Below are 21166 nucleotides of genomic sequence, written 5' to 3'. Positions count from 1 at the left end.
CTGCACACGGGTGTTTTGGCAACTTTGTTCACGGCTGCCCAAAGCTGGGCGCAGGCACGACGTCCCTGGCAGGGGACGGATACACACACCGTGGTCCTTCCAGACCGCGACCGTCGTCCCGCACTAAGGCAAATGAGCTCCAGGCCAGGAGAAGGCCCGGAGGAAGCTTCCGGGCACATCGCTGCGTGGGAGAAGGTCACAGCCGTGACGATTCCTGCGGAAGCAGCAGACCTTCCTACAGACAGTGGAGGAGCCGTGGCTGCTGCGAGCCGGGCGCTGCGTGTTGGCGCACAGGCGACAGGTGCCGAGCACACACAGACAGTAAGTCAAGGGCGGGAGGCAGACGTTCCAGAGCAGAGCCCGTGTCTGACGCCCATGGGTCTGGGGCCCAGCTGGGGCCCTTGTCTCCGTGCTGAGCCGCGGTGTGCGGCTCCCGACGCCGTGCCCAACGGAGCGGGAGATTTGGGGTGGTGGGAGGGTCCCGCGAGCAGGCGGGCTCTCCCCCACACAGGCTTCTCCTCCGTGTCTCGGGAGCTGCTCCGGCCCTCAGCCCAGACGTGGAGCCAGCACCAAGCGGCTCCCCACAGCCCCCCCTTCGATTACCATCACAACAGCCTCCCGAAACTGAACTCGGAGGGCCGGGCCGGCCTCTGACCCACACGTGTCAGCACCTCACACGCTGGTGGCAGGTAATGAGCTCCCCGTGCCCCTCAGCCCCAGGCCGGCCTGTTCTTCCCACAGCAGCCTCACTGTCGCCTCTGTTTTCCATCACCTTTATTTAAGTCTAATCTTCAAAAAGCGTCCCAGAAACGAGCAAATACGTTATAATGAAGTATGTTTATGAACTCACGGGGTCCAGGGCCTGGGCACGCATGCACACGGCAGGGGCCGGGGGTTCCGAGTGCGATGGAAGGGGACCCGCTGCCGGTTTTCCTGTGTGTGCGCGCGCCGTTAGTCAGCTCCTGGAGAAGGAAAAATTAACTTTACGACATCATTTGGACATGGCTGGCTCAGCTCGGATGGAGACAGGAAATGGGGCTCTCCCTGGCAGATCAGGGAGTGCGTCAGCTGGGAGCAGAGAGTGCGCCTTCTGCAGTGACCACACTTCCCCTTGGTCAGGCCACGTCTCTGGGGCACTTGACACGCGCCCTTGCGTCCTCTGCAGGTGTCAGAGAAAAGACACGCTCCCTCCCCTGAGAAGAACAGTTTTGCAGCACTGAGGAGAGGTGGGGGCTCCACATTCCGGCATTTCTGTCTCCCAGCTTGGGGAACGGGGGCTGCCAAGTAAACGGCCGCTCCGGTGAGCTCTTCCCTCGTGCGTCCTTCTCTCCGCTGGGCCCCTGGCTGAGCTGACACCTGCGGGTGTCCCGGCTGTGCGTGTGACTCTCGTGACCTGATCCACACCATGTCCCCCATCACCAGCCTGCCAGGACCGCTTAATGTACGCACGCTTTGGGGAAACCCACTGCGTCTCGTATCTCCAGGCCCTTACTGCGGCCTAAGTGAGCATGGCGGGAGTTCATACACTTTTTTCTCAAGGGGAAACAAATTCAGAAAAACCCAACGATTTGGCTGACACTGTCTCTCCAACAAGTCCTGAGAGCGAGACGTCAAAACCAACCCGCCCTCCCCCAGAGACACCCTCCGTCCAGGTCTCGCTTCCCGTAAGACCCTACTCCAGAGCTGTGGGAATTCTCCGAGCGTCTCCGGGAAGCAGCCTTTCAAACCTGCTCTTGTGCAGGACACTGTGGTGCTCACGCCAGAGACAAGCGCAGCACGGCCAGTGCAGGTCGGAGCCGGGAGCCCGGCAGGACTCAGCGCGTGCATCTTCACCCAGGGTCCACGGTTAGACGTGCAAATCAGTCTCAAAAAATACCTCGTTTTCACGAGCACATTTTTACAGTTGCTGCGTGCTCGTGTGTGGAATTCCGCAGCAACGGTGCCCAGCAGTTTTCCCAGACCGAAGTGTGTATTTTAAGTTGCTGTCAAGGAGATGTCGCCTCTCGGGCAGGGAGGGGCGTGGGAGACCCGGGAGCTCCGGAAGGCTCTCCCGGACCGCGGACACAGAATCCGGACGGTCCGTATCTGTGTGCCCGCCCTCTGTGGTCCTCAGGGTCTCCATGATTCTGCCCGGTCGAGATCTCAGGGGGCACGAACCCCCACAGCCTGCCACACACACCCCGACGGCCGCAGGAAGACGTGCTCCTTTCCTCACACGGTCCGAGAGCAGACGACCAGCGACAAGAAGCAAGGAAGTGGGGATCCGGGCTGAGGCTCATGCTGAGAAAAGACAAATCCCACGTGTCCACTAAATATATTTCAAAACCGTGAGTCTTTATAATATTATACACAGTTACGTTTTCAGAGATCCTTGGATAAACGTTTATGTGGCAAATGTAAATCGTCTGAATTTACTAATTTTCTAACATGGCCGTTTTTACAATCAAACGCATTTAACTTCACTCAGCATTGACTGAACCTAAGTTGGACCGACAGCTCCGCTCCAACCTTTCTGATCTCACGAACTCCTCGCAGGGCGGACGTAAAGAGCCGGTCTTAGTCACTGTCACGGGTAACACGAGTTCGTTAAGCAAACGAAGCAAACCACAAAATCTATGTAAAATAAATAAGTAAAACTGAAAATGAGTAACTGCTTTGAACTGATTTATTGTTACTGGTTGTCACCCTTCCGCCAGGACGCACGCGACAGCAGCAACCGCGCCCGTTGGCCTGCAACCCGGGCGAGGTCTCGGCCTTCCGCGGCCTGGGCGGGCACCACAGCAACACAGGAATTTCTCAAAGTTCTAAACTCTTTTAACAAAGGCCAAAACCCCAAACTGGAAAGACATTTTTGCCTTACACGTGTCATTAATTTCAACACGTAACATTAGAAATGGACTTCTAAGAGGCACTACGGCACTAAAGAAGAATGAAGTACACGCGTAGTCACAAAAAACACAAAATGTCAATAATCATTTGAAAAATGTTAGCATTGCTGAAAGTTAGACAGAAGTTAAAACAATGGAAGTTAAATGATGAGATAAAATCTGTGCTCGCTCATCAGGAAAGTGTCTTTAATGTTGTCTCCTAAAGTAGATGAGGTCAAAGAAACACGTGCAGACACTTCCTGAAGCCTGACCTAACGGTATTTATCAACTATGATAAAACGATTACATGTTTTGACTTAATTTCACTTGTAAGATTTATTCCACGTCAGTATTTTTTTAATTCAATTAGCCAACATATGGTACATCGTTAGTGTTTGGTGTAGGGTTCAATGATTCTTTAGTTGCATATAACACCCAGTGCTCATCACGGCACAGGCCCCTTAGTACCCACCACCAGGCTCACCCAGTCCCCACCCCTCCCCTCCATAACCCTCAGCTTGTCTCCCTCATGGTTTGTCTCTGATTTCTTCCCATCGTTTTCCCTCCCTCCCCCTGTGGTCCTCTGCGATTCCTTACGCTCCACACACGAGTGAGACTGTAGGGAAATTGTCTTTGGCTGACTGACTTCACGCGGCGTCATCCCCTCCAGTTCCATCCACGTCCGGGCAGGTGGCGGGCGTTCTCCTTTCTGACGGGTCCGTGATGCTCCGTTGTGCAGGTGGACCACGTCTTATCCGTGCGTCTGTGGAAGGGCAGCTCGGCTCCTTCCACAGTTTGCTATTGCCCAGGTCAATAATTAACACATAAAGGTACGCCTCTGAAGTCAGAGATTTTTGTGTTGCTAACCTTAGGAAAACAAGTAGAAAAACTCTGAATCCCCAGTGCCAGTAACCGCTTAAACCAACTGAACGTATGTGGCTTGGCTACTGTGTAGTCATTGAAAATGATGCCATATGTTGAAATAGGACTGATAAAAGGAATTGAAAAAACACTTTATACTGTTTTTTTTTTTAAGATTTTATTTATTTATTTGACAGAAATCACAAGTAGGCAGAGAGGCAGGCAGAGAGAGAGGAGGAAGCAGGCTCCCTGCTGAGCAGAAAGCCCGATGTGGGGCTTGAACCCAGGACCTGGGATCATGACCTGAGCCGAAGGCAGCGGCTTAACCCACTGAGCCACCCAGGCGCCCCTATACTGTTTTTTAATAGGAAATTGACTTTCAGGAAAAACGTAGGGGCATCAAATAGACACGTGATAATTTCCTTCTGTTTGGAACACGCCGGAGACTCTGTGAGAGGAGCAAGGCGGACCTGGGCAGGCTGGAGTTCCCCCATCCAAGGTTCATGACTGTGAGCAAACCTTGCAAGTGGCCGGCAGGGCTCAGGCCCAGGGGGACCGGCTCAGTCTCTCAGGGACGGATGAAGTCCACAGGAGACCCCAGCCAGAGCTGGCTGGGAGAGAAAACAGCAAAACAGACTTAAGAGGGTCTGCCTGCTACCTGGGCTTCCTGGGCTGCGGTCAAGCACGGGCACAGGTGGGGACCATCAAGTCACTTTCTGTGTCCGGGGATGACCCGTAACTCAGGCTCACAGTGGAACGGGAGCCCAAATGCCATCACCAGACCATCTCTGAACCAGGGCTGGAGGCCGAAGGGTCAGTGCCGGGCGCGAGGCTGAGGAGGCAGAAAGGAAATTACAAACAAAGGGAAGCCAAGACCACGGACAAAAACGCACCATCGTGGGCAGGGTCAACGGATGGAGACTGAAGGTTCTCGGGTCCTATGCACTGGGACTGGGGCTCCGCCGAGCTGCAAGGAGGCACCAGGAAGGGGGACAGGAATCACAGAGGAAACATGAGCTAAACGAGACGGACAGTGGAGACAGAGGCATCGTCAGGCATTCCAGAAGCACGGACAGGCCAGAACCAGTGCAGGGGCACCAGGCGGGCAGAAGTCCAGGGACTCTGCATCTCCCCTTGGCCAGCGAGGCTCTCTGGGAGCCACTGCCCTGGCTCAGTGTCCACGGAGTGTGCATGGAGACAGGGGTCCCTCCTGGGCTACCAGCCTGGAGCCTGGCCGGTGGGAAGTGCCAGAGCTTTCCAACAACACTCTCGAGAGAACAGCTGCCACTTCCCCAGAGTGAAGGTGGCGCGTCCATCCGAGAACCAACGCAGACGGGCCGCGATGGACTCCCAAGCATCACGCACACTCGGGGACGGGAGCTGGCAGGCCAGGCTGGCCAGAGGCCACAGCAGGGCTGAGGACAGAAGGTGCTCCTGCTTCTCCCACCAAGGCCGCTGGAGCGTCATGCAGCCCACGAGCAGCCCAGCACTGGGCACCACGTGTAAGTGTTTGCTGAGATCATTACTCCCGGGCGTGCCCGGCGGGCTCAGTCAGTTCCGCATCCGACTCGGTTCCAGCTCAGGTCATGATCTCAGGGTCAGGAGATCGAGCCCTGTGTCAGGCATGGAACCTCCTGGGAGTGTCTCTTTAATAAATAATGGTTCTTATTATATTTTATATGTGTTTTATTAATAAATATTAACTTATTCTTTACTATATTTTGTATTATTATTTATTATAATAAACACAGCTTTTTAAGAAAAGACCGTTTGTCCTTAAGGATTAGTAAGGCTTCTCACTCCTCCTCATCTTTCTGATAATGATGCAGGACGGCCTGAAAACGTGTTCTCTAAAACGCGGTGAAAGGAGGATGTTCGGAACAGGAAGTACTTTCCCAAGATAGAGCAGCTGTCAGGGGCCCAGCGGGTGACCTGGACCCCCAAAGCTCATTGTCTGTGTTCGGTGTCATTTCCACTGAAATTCCGTATTCTAAATCCCTACTCAATAAATACTCCAAATTAATTTTTTCTTGCCTTTGAATGTTTTGTAAAGGGTGAGAACATGTTAGCATGTCCTTGCAACTTTGTCAAGGAACTAACGCAGGTTTCTGTGCTGCTTTCTTACTCAACACGCGTGTCCGTGCCTGTGCTGATTTTCTGACAAAACCGAATTTCTGGGTTTGGGGAGCTCAACACCAGGAGCAGGAAGCAGTGGCCCTGCCAGCAGAGCCAACGTTCTGGAGCTCCTGCTCCGTGTGCACAAAAGTCAAGCGAATGGGCAATTTGGGGGGAAATGCTATACGTTATTAAATATGTCTTTTGTTTCACACCAATCAAGAAATTGAAGGTGCCACAGATTTGGAATATAGTGTATTTTTATCATAAATCTCCTTTTTCTTGTCTTTGTTTATAAATACTTAAACATCTGCTTCCCTCGATAGCGGGGGACACAACCTCCGGACCCTTCCCCGCACTCAGCCCCGGCCTCCTCGCCGCGGTCCGCAGTCTGCACACTTCCTGCCGCCCTGCCCTCTGCCGACCAGTCTGGCTCGCAGGATCTTCCTGAGCTTGACAGACGACGGTTCCCACTGAATTCTGGCCACCAGAATTCAGTGAACTTACGTGAACTTACATGAACTTACAGGGAAAAAAGGTGTTTGTGTGTGTGTGTGTGAAGACGAAGTACCACTTCCCCCTCAACATTGCATACGCGCAAGTGGAAGACAAAGGGCCCCAGTCTTGTGTCCACAGCGCACAGGCCCCGTTACCAACGTGGTCACACTGTGGAGTTCAGACGGGCCTGCGCTCTGACCATCCAAATCATGACGGGGAGTGGACTCTGCTGTGGCCCCTCCCGCCACAGCCAGGGTGACGAGCCGTCCTGCGCCTGCCTCGCGCGTGCTCACGTGGTTCCTCCCCGGGCCGGGCCGTGGGGACTCTCCGGGGACCACGGCACGAGTCCGCACCCGAGGGGAGCGTCCACGCACGGGCTGCGGGCACAAGAGGCTGACGACCGGACTGAACACAGACGCTCCTTTGAGTCGTCTCTCGTGCTCAATACCTAAAATAACCCACTGAGACGGAACTGGAAAACACGTTGGGGTAGCAACACTGGATCTAGCTAGAACATTCTGTCAACTCACTTGTAAAACTGTCGGAATTCATGTTTCTCTACACAATTTCGTGACGGTCCATGAAACGTCGTACGTCGGGATTTCAAGACCTTTCAGCGTCACCTCTGCAGCTGCTAAACGTTAAGTACTTTCATGAGGACATTTTTTTCTTTTTGAAATTTGAAGAATATGTTTCACTTGGAAAGAAAAATCTCGTTAAAATTTATTAAACTATTTGCAAACTATTGTTTTTCAAGCCCACGGGAGCAGCCAGCGGCATTCCCTCTACCGAACACTGTGCACTTACACACCCGGACCTCTCCTCCCTGGTGGCCCTCTGGCCCACACCGGACAGAACCCGGAGCATGGACGGCAGACTGGGAAGGGGACTCTGTAACGGCAGATCTGTTCCAGTAAAACCCACAGCATGTTCCTGAGCACATGAATTTACTTCTTTAAAAACGAAATTTAGGAAGGAATGTAATTTTGCTACTTGTTATAAAAAATCTATCCGTGCCGACACCTGTACTCATAATCGTACATCCCGAAAATCTTCCTCCACAGGCTCATTCAGACGTTCCACGGAATCAAGGCCTTCGAACCACAGCACCCATAGCGACTGTGAGAACCCAAGGGGCCACAAGTTCCCTCTGTCCAAGGACGACTGTGCGGGGCTCGCGGAAGCCTTGACCCCTGGCTCCCCGCGCTCTGAGGCACGCGTCTTCTCAGGACCTTGCTGCTGGGCCGCACGTAAGGAGGCTCTGGCCACAGCTTCCCAACCTCGGCCCCGCTACGGTTCTGAACGGCATCCTCCCCAGTGCAGACACTGTCCCTGGGCTCCAGCCCTCCAGGGACAACCCAGAATGCCACGGACTTGGCCACATGCCACATGGAGGGCCACCGGTGGCCACGGCCCAGGAAGTAGAGCGTGATGGTGCCTCACAGGGACAGCACTGTTTATCACTTGGTTCCAAGTTTTCATGCTGCCGCAGGTGCTGTAACTACGACTAATCACACGAGCGACACCAACAGCTCAGAGAACTACGGGGAGCTCGGTGCAGACACCACCGGCGGACACACTGTAGCCAGGAAGAGAGCAAACCCTACACAGATCCAGGCTGACACACACCCACACAGACGGCAGTGTTGGCCACGTTTATTTAAAGGGCAAAGCAAGGTGTGCTCTGGGGCGCGGACCCTCCGTGCAGACGTGCGGGGCGCTGACAGGGAGGCCCACGACGACGACGCGGAGGAAACCCGGTGCCCCCAAGAAAACCAACGCGACCTCCCGCGTCACTCTCCTTTCCTTTTCCTTCCTCTTCGCTTCTCCTGCAGAGTTTTCAGGTCAGTCATCACATCCAAGGTCTTCCGGACCCACATCACCTGGAAGCGATCGTCGTGAGACGGGTTAGAGTGGGAAGCACACAGAGAACCGGGACCCGGAGGCCGGCCCGCACGTACCACGATGATCACGGCGTTGAGCAGAAGCGGCACCGAGAACACTATGGAAATGAACATCCCCCGTGAGTCGAAATACTGGTACTTCGAAAATAACCTGTTTTAGGAAAAAAGAGAAATTACTTGGCATAACAAAGCAACGTCGTCAGTGCTATTCTCTAGCGGAGGCCCCTGGAGAGCTCTCGGGTCCACTAAGGCACCACTGCCTGCCCCACACCGCAGCCCACCCACAGCCCACCCGCAGCCCCGCTCTGCCGCCCATGACCCCCGTCGGGAGCACAAAGTCGGCCCCACGGCAAAGGTGGCCAGGACCCGGGACGCCAGGGAGACGGCAGCGGGGACACCAAGCACCGAGGCTGTCCGGGCGAAGGAAGCACCCAGGACGCCAGGGAGACGGCAGCGGGGGCACCGAGCACCGAGGCTGTCCGGGCGAAGGAAGCACCCGGGACGCCAGGGAGACGGCAGCGGGGGCACCGAGCACCGAGGCTGTCCGGGCGAAGGAAGCACCCGCGCACTCGGTCCGACGGCAGACCTGACGCCCACAGAACGTGTGCTGCGGCAACAGCTCCCGGGCTCCCACGGGCCATCAGGTCACACGGGCTGCGTCGTCCCCGAGCTAGTCCGAGACAGGGACAGAGCCGGCTCTCCGCCTGGGGAACTTTTGCCCACATGCCGCTTTCACACAAGGGAGGCTCAGGGACACAAGGTTGTCCAAGCTGCCTGAAGGCAGGGCCAGTGAATGGCAGAGGCCGGCCGCAGCCGGGCGTCCCTCCACGGCCAGCACGGGCACATCCAGAAGCACTGTGTGCGAAGTCTCAGCAATCCAGGAGCGCAGGGACCGGGGCAGAGGAGCCAGGCGTTGGCCCTGGGGTCGTGGCCATGAACCGGCGAGACAAGCCACGCGCAGCTTATGGTACAGGGAAGGTTCGGGTCATGAAGACAGTCAGACACACACGCCGTGGCCGACGTTCTGGAGAGAATGGAAGCAGGGAGGGTGCGGATCTGAGCATGGACTGCAGAAGGTGCCCGGTGCTCCCCTTCCACGTGGATGAAGCCTGGAGCAGCCAGCACGTGGCCAAGACCCCGCCGAGGCAAGGCTGAGGCCGCCTGCCGTCCGGTCAGGGATGCAGAAGGGCTGGGACCTGGGGAAGCACGGCCCCGCTCGGGAGGTGGCAGCTGTCATCTGTGCAAGGGCAGGGCCTGGTGGTGACGGGAGAAAGCCACACTCTCGGGGTGTCCCAGAGGACAAGGGCCTGAGGAAAGCTCTGCACAGCGATGAGGTCTCCAGCCTCAGTTGCCAGAGGGGAGGCTGCCAGAGCCGAGTGCCCTGCGGACAGCTCCGGGGCAGGGGGTGTCTGGGGAAGTGCTACTTTCCTGATGTTCATCAGACATCCAAGCGCTGGTCCGGCAACAAGGCGGAGGGAAGGCTGGTGCCCTCAGCCCATGGAGGACACCAAAAGGAGCTGGACAAAGAGTGGCCCTGAGAAGGGAGGAAACCGGCAGCAGGGTGTCCTGGAAACCAGGGAGCCGGTGGTTTCATGGGGGAGAGATCAAGGTCAGGTAACCCACAGACGCGGTAACTGCGGGCTGGGCTACACACAGACCACACTGTCACAGACAAGAGCATTTCTGCGATGAGGGGAGGTGCAGGCCCAAGGGGACAGTGACCCCCGTTCAAGTCTCCTCGTGAAGGACCCTGATGGGGGAGACCAGGGAGCCCTTTCGACAAAGAGAAGTGGGAACCCAGTCAGGGTGTCTGTCTGAGGAGACGCCTGCAGAAGGGGAGAGCCAGGATGGGATGCAGGAGAGGAGCTGCTAGGGCCACAGCCACACCCCGAAAGCACGGAGCACGTGGACAGGCAGAGGGAGGACGAGGTCGTCTAGTCCCACGTCTTCCGTGTCCTCATTCCTTGGCTGAGTAAGGAGGCGCGGGGGCCGGAGGGCGAGCGGGTGTTAGCAGTCAGCGGAGGCACAGCCGTCTAGCCCAGCGCCCGGCAACCTCCCGGACACCCAGGTGTCAGGCTCCACGGGAAGGTCTTCAAGTCCTTCCTGCTCAGAGTCTACAACTTTTTCTCTTTTCTTTACGTTTAAGAGCATAAGCACCTCTGCACTTAAAAATGTCAAAAGCACTTCAAGGTCACTGGTCGTATAAACACAGTGGGCCAAACGCGGCCTGTGGAACGCTCCAGACGTCCATGCGAGGGTCCCAGCTGGTGCGTGAGGCCGAGGGTCCCAGACATCGCCCTCCCTGTCAGCACAGCACGTCCAGCACACACGTGTGGCTGTGGGCGCAGGGCTGTAACCGGGGACAGGGCCTGACACTCGAGCAGGACGAAACGAGAGCCGGGAAGAGGAGGACCGGAGAGCAGTGATGCTGGACGCGGTGGTGACGGTCAGGCTGCCCTGGCCGACCAAGGCCACAGGCACGTGGGGGTGCAGTGGCCATCTAAAGAAGGCAGCCCCGGGTTTCTGCCAGGATGACGTTCTGTGGCCTCGAGAAGACCCGGCCGGCCCAGAGAGGGCAGGGGTCTCGCAGCACACCACCCGCCGCTCTGACCACACGTGGCCCAAGCCCTCCTAAAACACCACCGCTTCATCTGGCCGCAGCTAGAGCGACTACGAAACCCGACCTCTCTCACGCTGCCATGCACTGTGCTAACCGATCTTCAGACCCTAAAATAGCCAACAAGCCATTCCTCAACCCTAACCCATCAGTGCAGACGCCCCTGGTCTGCCCGGGGCCCCGATGACCCGCCTGCTCTCGTCTCTCTGGCTCCCGCGGTCTGCGTGCGGTGCCCCTGTTGGATGAACCTCTCTGGAGTGGGGTTCCCGACTACGGTCTGGACGAGCGGGGCGCTGGCCTACCTCCAGTTCATGGCCGCGACTTCGTTGATATACTCAGCACAATACACCAGAATCACTGGAAAAGAGAGAAATCACGTGTCGGGACTTGGGTGACTGATTATTCAACGTAACAGAATCATACGCTCTTTCTGCAATGATATGTTTAACGTAAATATCACAGAAAAGCAAGAATTTGATGGGAAACATAACTTCCGTTTCAAATTCAGAGAATTTTTAAGTTGTAGAACACATCCCTTTTACAGAAAAAAGAGGAGGATGCTCAAGACACAGGACGGCCCCGATGTCTCCACGGAACAGCACGAAGCCGCAAGCGCCCAGGGCTGGTGCCCGACAGCCATCGCCCACGCGCGACCCTCCGCCTGCACTCCCACCCGGCCCGGTCTCGGGTCCCTCCTCCAGATGCCGCACAGAAGGCCCCGGGCTGTGAGACCCAGTGCGGGAAGTGACCTGCTCTCCTCCCTCATGCTCCCTCCTGCCAGGGACGCATGAGAAGGGACTGCGGACACCTGCCCACTGGTCCCGGAGGCCACGGCCCTCCAGGAGCCCCACGGCCCCCCTGAACACTGCAGTCAGAAGCAGACGGTTGCTGCGGTCCCAACCCAGAGCCTACGAGCACACGGGGCTCAGAAACCGGCCTCCAGACGACGACACGGTGCACCAGGCCAACAGCAGCTGTGGACACCCAGTGCTTTCATTTCTCACAGAAATTAACTAACGTGCAAAACTTCCTGTTCTTGACCCAAATCACAGAGATCGCACCAGGCTTTGCGATCTCCCGACTCTTTCCTCCATAAATGGACCCAAAGCGGCACCAACAGAGCCCAAGAAGAGACCGAGAAGAGGGGAGGAGATGGGCTGAGACCCGGAAGGCGTGCAGCGGAGCGTGGCTCCCACACCCGACAGTGTCAGGGTCTCCGCTGAGCCACCCGGCGCTGAGTGCGCAGGTAGGGAACCTCTCTGTGTTGCATCCACACAAATGCGGCGAACGGTGCTGCACGGGAGGAAATCAGCCTCGGGCTGGTGGGACGGCTCCGGGTCACAGAACACGCGTGCATGTGCAGAGCATCCCCTATCCCTTGTCCCCAGGGGGCAGAGTCAGCCCTCTCCTCCCCCACAGAGCTGTTAGGGTCACAGGCTGTCTCTAACCTGCCAGCGCACCTGGTCAGGCCCTCACCCTCCTCTGAGCCCAGGCCACTCTCGCCACAGGGAGTGCTCGTCCGGGGCCCCACGCCACACACAGGCTGCGTGGCTCCCGCCGCAGGCCCTGCACACGCCAGGGTCAGCCTCCTGCGCAGCCTGCCCAGGCCCTTCACGGTGCTGCTGGCGGCCCCTCCATCAGCCGCCCGTACTCACCACAGCCGAGAGCACGGCAACCAGGTGGGAGGACTTCGTGAACGCTGGCACTGCCCGCCAAGCTCTCCCGGGCCAGGGGCCGCACCTGACGGCAGCCCTCGGGGCAGGAAGGCAGCGCGGACTCTACCCATCACTCTCCACACACGGCTGCTGGAGCAACACACACACACTGCCTCACTCTCCTGCGAAGTCAAGCTTCTGCTGAGAGGCCGCCTGGCGCTGGCCACATCCCGGTGACCAGCGTCACAGAAGTGTTGCTTCTCTACTCACCCAAGCACAGGAAATGTCCGACCTGCAGTCCCTGCCTCTGGGAGGACAGACACGTGAGCAGCAGGCACAGCACGTGGAAGACGGCCAGTCCCAAGAGCCACGGCTCGGTCCAGTCTGTCTGCTGGAAGACACAGCACCAGACCCATCACCTCGTCGTCGTCAGCTCAAGACGGGGCCAGGCTTCACACCTCCTGGGTCAGGGAGGGCAGCGGCCCCTCTGCCGGAGCAGCCAGAGCCGTCCCCGCAGGCCTCAAGGAAGCCGGAGTTGGAGAAGGGGGGGGGGGGGGGAAACGAGGCTGCAACCTCCGCCCCGAGCCTACAGAGAAGCATCACCTCCACTGCGCGGGCACCTCCCACCGGAGGCTCCTGGGCTTGCCCCCTGTGTACTGAACAGAGTCGTGTCTGTGGGTTTCTGAGGACTTGAGCAGGCGAGTGTCTCATTCAGGGGGGCCCCTGGTACCCCAAGACTCGAAACAAGAACGACTCTGAACTCCCTCAGACTCACACTTCGGGGCTTGGGAGATCGGAGGCGTCCCAATTCCCCGATTGTATTTTCTCCAAGCTTTCTGGCAACCTTCCAAGTGCCAAGATGGGGGTTTCCTCAACGTCCCCACAGGCCGGTCCACACCTGGAGACGGTCCACAGCCCTACAGGGTCCGATCCCCCCACCCAGATGCCCGGATCTCCTTCCAGAGGCTCGGTCCCCCCACAACGTCAGACCTCCCGATGCAAGCGCACATCCATGCCCTGCCCTTCCCTTCTGTCCAGCAGACCAGGCCGGACCTGCCTCCGGTCCCGCAGAGCCCTCGGGACTCTGTCCCCGGCCGCCCCGCACGGAAAACTGGCCACGACCGCCTGTTCCCCACCATCGTGCAGAGGGGCCCGAAGAGAAAGGCGGAGCAGAGGGCGGGGACCAGGCGAGGGCAGCATCTGCAGTTCACACCGCCCCACAGCCCGCCAACTCCACCCGCGGTCGGTCCACACCGCCAGGACCCGCACCGGAGCCCGGACAAGCCCCGCCCCAGCACGTCCCGCCCACCAGCGCCCCGCCCACCGCCGGGCCCCGCCCCTGGAAGTCCCGCCCACCGCCGAGCCCCGCCCCGGAAGGTCCCGCTCACCACGAAGCCCCGCCCACGAGCCTCCCGCCCACCAAGAAGCGCCGCCCCGCCCCTTTCCGCGGTAGTCGGTGTGGATAGCGGATGCGGGCAAATCCCGAGTGGCCCCAAGTACCATCGCCCGAACGGATGGTCAAGAAGGCAGCAAGTTACCGTGATCACGGCAGGAATACTGACGGGGAAAGAGCTGACTGAGAAGGCGGAGGGCATCGTCCCCGGAAAAGCCCACCGTCACTACCGCCGTCTCGCGGTCCCCGCCCCAGTCGGATCACACCGGGAACGCCTCCGGCGTCTCCTCTCGCGGGATTTCCACTTGTCGCGAAACCCGCCTGCTCCCAGACATCTCGCGATATCTCCCTGTGGCCCTGGTACCGCTTCCACATCTCGCGGTATTCTGCGGCTTTAAGATGCTGTAATCAGGGTCCCGAGGGTAGGCTTCCGGGTGTCCAACGGCCCGGGCCGGGAAGGGAGCCGGTGAGCGTGTCTCCTGGCCCAACCGGCGGCGCGCTGCAGAGCCAGAGGCAGCTGGGCATCCCTGCCAGCTTCCGACCCCGACCAGGGGGACAGAGGGGGACAGCGACCGCGCTCCCTGGGGACCGAGGGGGACCATCTGGCAAATGCCCCGTGGGCGCAGGCACCTCACCGGGGCACTGGGTGGACGCGGTCTGGGCACGCGGGGCGGGGCCGGCGGTTCCGTCCAGCAAGCGCAGGTCAAGGTCCTGCCCGTGGGGGGCCGCCGTCGGGAATAGGCTCCCGGTCTCCCTGCCCTCGGCTCGCAGGTACCCTCAGGGCACCCGGCGTGTCCAGCGTCCTGGGCCTCCGGAAGTGACTGCGGACCCCGGGCTGACCACCTCCGCCGCGCGCTCAGGGGCAGGTGAGACGCGCGCGGCCCCTGCGGGCTCTCACGGGAGACACACGTGTTCCCGTGGGCGGCACAGCCCGCGTCCGGGGGCAGCGGAGGCAGGACGCGCGCGGAGGGGAGCCCGGCCTGCGGGGCAGGCGGGCGGAAGGACGGACGGCTCGGCTGCGGCGTCCGGCAGAAACTCAGCTGCAGGGCCGCCCCGGGGCCCGACACGGCGTCGGGGACCGAGCAGACGCCTGGGGTCTGCGCCCTCCGGGACCCCCGCGCGCCCCTGCCGCTCCCCGTCCCTCGGGGACCCCGGAAGGCCCCGGTGTGGACACCTGACCCTGCTGCTCGGCGCGTCCTCCCTGCTCCCCACGCCCGCGTCCCCGCGATCCTTTAGGCACGTTTCCGGCACGAGGGACCTTTGCCAGGGTCGGGCGCCCGCGGCCTTGCTTCCCCCCGCGGGGAAGACCCCACGCGCAGCCTGACCCTGAGCTGCTGATCCCGCTCCGGGGCCCCGTCTCCCTGGGGGGTGCCCCCCGCCGCCCGGGAAAGCCGCGGGGCGGGGCCGCGGTCTGGACGCGGCCCCAACCGCGGCTCAGTTGGGCGCCAGCAGGTGGCAGCACCGCCCCCCGTCCCCGGCCCGGCCTGGGGACCCTTCCTGCCTGGTTCCGCGTCTGCGACAGAGTGGGTGTCTGGGCAGAGGTTCTAACTGCACCGTTCCTCGGGGTTGGGGGAATGTTTCTTCCGAGCGCCACGGGGAGTCAGATCTGTTACTTTTGACTATTTTCGCTGTTGCAGAATCGCAGCGGTTTAAACGTGGGCTTGTGGGAAACTCCGTCATTACGGGTGATGCAAGTTTCACAGATTAAACCCAGTAAATTTAGTATCTCATCTTCACTTTATGTTTTCTATTTAGAAAAAGAAAAGATGCGTTTATTTACTCATGAGAGACGGAGAGAGCCTGTGAACAGGGGAGGGAGAGGGAGAGGACCTGAAGCCGTGGCCGGCTGAGCGCCAGCCCAGGGATGCTGAGGCCTCTCAGGACCCTGAGGTCGCGCGACCTGAGCGGAAACCAGCCATCCAGCGCTCCCGGGACTGCCCTGCCCAAGTGCCGCTCCACTCTGTCTCCTGCAACCCAGGAATGGATCCCAACTTTGGTGATCTCTGCGCGGTGACCACAGGGCCACGCCACACGTGGCATTGTGCCACTTGGGGTGATCCGTTTCTCTTTCTCGATGACTGAGCCTACCCAGGGCACTGACCCGTAGTCCTGTGCTCATCCCGCACTCAGCGTGTGGAGGACACGAGATCCTCGTGGAGGGTAATACCCGAACGCAGCGACTCCACGAAGAGAAGGTCCTGGTCTCGGGACAGAAAGGCATCGAAGGCCTTGCCCAAAGAGCCTAAATATCCCGTACAACAGTAGGAGTCTCCTCCCTCTCGGCTGTGGGGCCAGAAGTCCAAAATCAGGGTGCCGCAGGGCCACACTCCCTCTCCAGGCTCTAGTGGGGTCCTTCCTGCCTCCTCCAGCATCTGGTGCATGACAGGGCCCATGGGGGTCCTCAGATCACAGCTCAGGCCAGGCTCTGGCCCTTCGGTCCTGCCCCTCCTGGGTTGGCCTTCTCTTCTGCTCAGGGCAGTCACTGGGCCAAGGCCAGCGTGACAGCCTGTGTAAAAAAAAAAAAAAAAAGGGGGACACAGATATGGCAATTCCAAAGACAGTCAACAGAAAGATATGCACGTCATTCTGGACAAGCAAGGGGGGTGGGGCTCTGGGATTTCAGAGGGAAGGGACGCCGTTCACAGGGGTATGAAACCGTTTTCGTGGCCCCTCACGAGCAACGGGGCACAGAAAGGACTGTGATCCCACAGGTCCGGCCAGGTTCCTGCCTGTCCAGCACACCCGGTTTGCACACCCGTGTGGTGACCGCTCCGTTCCTGGGCCAGGGCCTCCATCTGAACTCTTCAGGCAGGGGAGGGGGAGGGGAGGAGCTTTTCCTCAGTCTGCAGGGTCGAGATTGTTCTTCCGCTGCACCTGGCTTCATGCCAAGTGTCCCACCTAGGGGTGGCGGCCTGTGGCCCCCACTGTGGAGATCTTCAGGGGTCCTGGGTCTTGAAGAGGCCGTGTTTGTCCGGTCAGCGGGGCCGCAGCCGTGTGCCACGCTGGGCCTGCTTTTACGTCCCGCAGCGCTCTGTGACGGTGGGCGAGCACTTCCTCCCTCCGTCCCGGTCGTCTGTTTGCGAAGTGCGACGAACTGTGATTGACCGACCCACGTCATGCCACAGGTCATGCCGGCTTCCGTGGGTCAGACAGTAGGGGCACAGCGCGATTGCTCATTATTTATACCGTCCCCTTCAGTCTGTCCTTGCTCTCTGACGCCCGAGGTTTGCTGGCTGCGCCGGGCTTACGGTCTGCGTTGGTAACTGGAGTCTTTGCCACTCCAGGACCAGGTCTGGTGACGCCCACCGTCCTTGCAGAGTCGTCCGTCCCCAGGTCCGGCCACTAGATGGCAGGTGGCCCCTGGCCCAAGTTCTCTCTGTCCTCACCTCTGTCAGGACCCGTGGCTTTCCCCTCGGTTCCTTGGACACTGAGTGTCTACAACACTCCTCCACTGTCCCTGCAGTAATTCTTGAAACTTCTGTGCCTTCATGATCCCCCAGAACAGATCATTATTCAAGTGTCCCGTGTGCTGGAAACGCATCAGGTGTCCATCCCGTGGCCGCAGCTGAATGTGCCTGGTGGGGAAGGAGCCCCTGGGGTCCGCAGGGGGGCCGTGAGCTGCTCCCACGTGAACCCAGTCAAGGTCACCCTCAGGAGGGGTGCGGAAGGCCGGGTCTGTGTCCGGCTGTGTCTCCCAACCACGGGACATGCGGGTGTGACCTGGGCGTGCGCATCTGTGCCCGCTGCCGGCTGAACCCTTTCTGCAGAGGATCCGACACTGGGAGAGGGACGTGCAATGGTCAGTCCCAACCTCCCGCTTCTCGAGGCTGAGTCTGTCATTTGGTCAAGGTCACATTGCTTTTTTGAGGCAGCTCCAAGGCAGTTTCGGGCCAGAATCCATCAAGTACGGACGCATTCCACGGCAAGTACGCAGAGCAGGAGGGCACGCGCCCCCGCTCTGCATGGCGGGGAACAGAGGGGCTCGGCTGAACACAGTCTCACTTTGCTCCTCTCCGACGGCCCGCGGCCGCACACCAAGCCGGCCCACGAAGGCAAAGCCGGCCTGGGCTCTGCTGTCACCAGACGTACACTCGGAGGGCCTCCTCTCTTTCTCTTAATCTAACAAAGCGTATTAACAACATCCGTGTCTCTACTCACAGAGTCCAGGTGGAGATTTTCATGTGATTACGAAGGGGATGTAAGTTATGTTGTGACATCTTTGTAAGTTAGGAAGTGTCCTTACGTAAGTGTCACGTTGGGAGATAGTGACCACAACCCAAAAGCCACACATTCCCGTTCTCCACTGAGTCATGTGTTTGGAAACGTGTCTGCAGCCTGACATTACAGGTGCGGAGCTACGTGCCTATGGGGTTTTGGGACACATCCCTCTCTCCTGTCTTCCAAAGCATTGCTTTTTTAGAATGAGTTCTGAGAGTCTTCAAAATTAGGCCGAAGTGTTTTCTTGAGCCTCCAAATTCTTACCGAAGTTCCTCGGGGACCATCATTTCTCTTTTTCTAAAGTCAATTAAGAGACTTTTACTTTCAGAACTCGGTCTTTCCACAAAATGACAACGTAAGACCTTGTTTCTTTCTACTCACTCCCGTTATACACTTCAGAAATAAGGGACCTTTGAAATGAGAGACCTCTGAAGTACGTGCGAATTCTCTGTATAGAAGAAAACAAATGACTGTATATCCATTTAGTAATTTATTTTTTAGTAATGAATATCTGTTGATATTTGTCTAACTTGGACCTTACTGAAATGGCTGCCTTCTGCTCGCCTTCAGTAGTCGTCCACCGGACGAGTGTGTGCGGGAAGCACTAACGTAAATCACCTCCACAAGTTCTATTTATGTCTTCCACAGGCAGACGTATTTCTAGAGACTTCACTACTTTTTATTAGCTTAATATAATAATAATAATAAATCTTTGTTGTGTCTATTAAGATCAGGACAAACTTTTAATTTCATCAGTATGATGATATCCAACCCAATACATAGATTATTTTAATTCTTATAAATACTAACATGTGCAGGGGCTCCTGAGTGGCTCAGCTGTCAAGCATCTGCCTTCAGCTCAGGCCATGATCTCAGGGTCCTGGGATCGAGTCCCACATCGGGCTCCCTGCTCAGCAGGAAGCCTGCTTCTCCCTTGGCCCCTCCCCTCGCTCTTGGGCTCTCTTTCTCTCTCTCTCTCAAATAAATAAAACCTTTGAAAGAAACTGCTTGTGGGGCGCCTGGGTGGCTCAGTGGGTTAAGCCTCTGCCTTCGGCTCAGGTCATGATCTCAGGGTCCTGGGATCGAGCCCCACATCAGGCTGGCTGCTCAGCGGCGAGCCTGCTCCCCCTTCTCTCTCTGCCTGCCTCTCTGCCTACTTGTGATCTCTGTCTGTCAAATAAATAAATAAAATCTTTAAAAGAAAAAAAAAAAACTGCTTGGGGTGATTTGTTCACGTTATGGCTGCAGAACGAACCTCAGCTCTCCTTTTCGTGACTGACGTCGAAGAACACAGAAGGCCATCGTTTCGCACTTCAGAGAGGCCCAGAGGCAGGCGCGGCACTGTGCTTGCTGGAGGTTTGAAGACGGAGGGCCAGGGAGTTGGTGCTCAGGTGCGGGTCTGCCCGCCAGCCCCACGCAGGGGTCACGTCCAGAGAGCCCAGCCCCACTGCACCTGCCTCTAGGAGGCCGCCAGCTCCTCCGACAGTCTGTACCTCCTCATCCCTGTCTCATGTTCGTGCTGAACACGTGGCTTGGCCTTTACCACAGTTTCAAAAAGTGAAGGCCGCCATCTGGATTTGCCTGAGCACGCATCGTGTCGTACAGTCGGCAAGCCTGCTTCTCTCGAGGCTTTCCACCCATCTGAAGACTGAAGATAGACCGTGATCTCGCTAGTCGTATTTTTAAACAAACTTACAGGGCGGCTGGGTGGCTCAGTGGGTGAAGCCTCTGCCTTCGGCTCAGGTCATGATCCCAGGGTCCTGGGATCAAGCCCCACATCGGTCTCTCTGCTCGGCGGGGAGCCTGCTTCCCCCTCTCTCTCTGTCTGTCTCTCTGCCTACCTGTGATCTCTGCCTGTCGAATAAATAAATAAAATCTTTAAAAAAAAAAATCTACTTAAAAAAAAACTTTCCTCTGAACTGTCTCTGGGTCTCCCTCCTCCCCTCGCTCTCCCCTTCTCTGTCTCACACACACGCATGTGCACACACAAACACACACACAGGCTTCGGTTCCCACGTGGGCCGCACACTGGCTGTGAGATCTTTGGCCTCTCAGACTGTCTGAGCCTCAGTTCCCCCTGCCGGGGTGCACTGAGGTTGTGGTGGTGTTTGAAGAGCCTTTACTGGAGAAATGATTTTGTGAAGTAGAGCTCATCTCCTACAGCCCTGACGTATCGTGGCATTTTGCACAGTGTTGGACCGTCAGTCTGAATTCAGACATCAAATGAGATTGGACAGAAAGAAGGTGTGGGACTCGTCCTCAGCAGTCCCACTGGTCCTCTCCCTGTGGATGCTCTCTGCTGTGTGTGTGTGTGTGCGCGCACGCGCATGTGTCTGTGTCTGTGTGCGTGCAGTTTCCATCTGTAAAGCTTGCAGACCAACCCTGTGGGAAGCTGTGGAGGAAACGGGAGCAGGGCCTGGTCTCAAAAAGCAGGTGTTCGGAGCAGCTGAGCGGGGGGTGTGTGGCTCCTGGTCTCCCCACAAGGGCATCTGAGCCGATCAGTGGTAGGCAAGAGACAGAACTTCAAAGGGAGAAGCCGAGATGAATAACATAGACATTTCTTCTCTTGCACAGAAATGCAAGCATCTTCCCAATTCCATCCATTTTTTAAAAATTTGTATTTAAAAATTTCTAAGGATTCATGAATTGAATGAAAAATTACACAGAAAACTGAAGATTTTTAAAGTTTGGAGAAATTCTGACTTCTGTGCTGTGGTGTAAAGGAAGGGGCAGGTTTGTGGACATGGTGAAAGGCCCTGGGTCATCCTTGGGGGCCAAGGTCATCACGAGGCTCCTGGAGAATGGAAGGTGAGGCAGAAGAGCAGAGCCCGGGATCCACGTGGCCGGGCTGCTGGCTCTGAAGATGGGGAAGGACCACGAGCCCAGGAAGGAGAGGCGTGTGGAGCTGCTGCCTCATGTCACCCAGTAATGTGCTGTAATTTAGCACATAAGCTGTAGGAAGTCGACGGCCCAAACGCGGGAGGGGACTGGTAAGGATGGCAAACCAGCCGGCTGGCACCACAGCCCCCAGCAGCCGC

At 57.9% G+C, this 21166-nt stretch overlaps 1 protein-coding gene and 1 long non-coding RNA gene across 2 annotated transcripts; one reads left to right on the top strand and one right to left on the bottom strand.

Annotated features, from left to right (window-relative positions):
- Positions 1–7973: 7973 nt before the first annotated feature.
- On the bottom strand, positions 7974–14178 carry LOC111154180 (transmembrane protein 18). Its single transcript, XM_022513622.1, has 5 exons — positions 14056–14178; positions 12788–12908; positions 11165–11219; positions 8303–8396; positions 7974–8224 (listed from the first exon to the last, which is right to left on the bottom strand). Exons 1-5 carry the CDS (start codon positions 14110–14112, stop codon positions 8135–8137), a joined length of 417 nt encoding a protein of 138 aa, XP_022369330.1. The 5' UTR covers positions 14113–14178; the 3' UTR covers positions 7974–8134.
- A 202-nt stretch (positions 14179–14380) lies between these two features.
- LOC111154105 lies at positions 14381–16443 on the top strand. Its single transcript, XR_002641064.1, has 2 exons — positions 14381–14776; positions 15666–16443. It is a non-coding gene; the product is annotated as an uncharacterized LOC111154105 (long non-coding RNA).
- The last annotated feature ends 4723 nt before the right edge of the window (positions 16444–21166 follow it).

The sequence above is a fragment of the Enhydra lutris genome, unplaced genomic scaffold (genome assembly GCF_002288905.1).
Source record: "Enhydra lutris kenyoni isolate GAN:26980312 unplaced genomic scaffold, ASM228890v2 scaffoldscaffold35, whole genome shotgun sequence".
In the NCBI taxonomy this organism is placed as follows: domain Eukaryota; kingdom Metazoa; phylum Chordata; class Mammalia; order Carnivora; family Mustelidae; genus Enhydra; species Enhydra lutris.
Note: the sequence above shows the minus strand (reverse complement) of the source record. Positions and strands in the feature narration are given on the sequence as shown.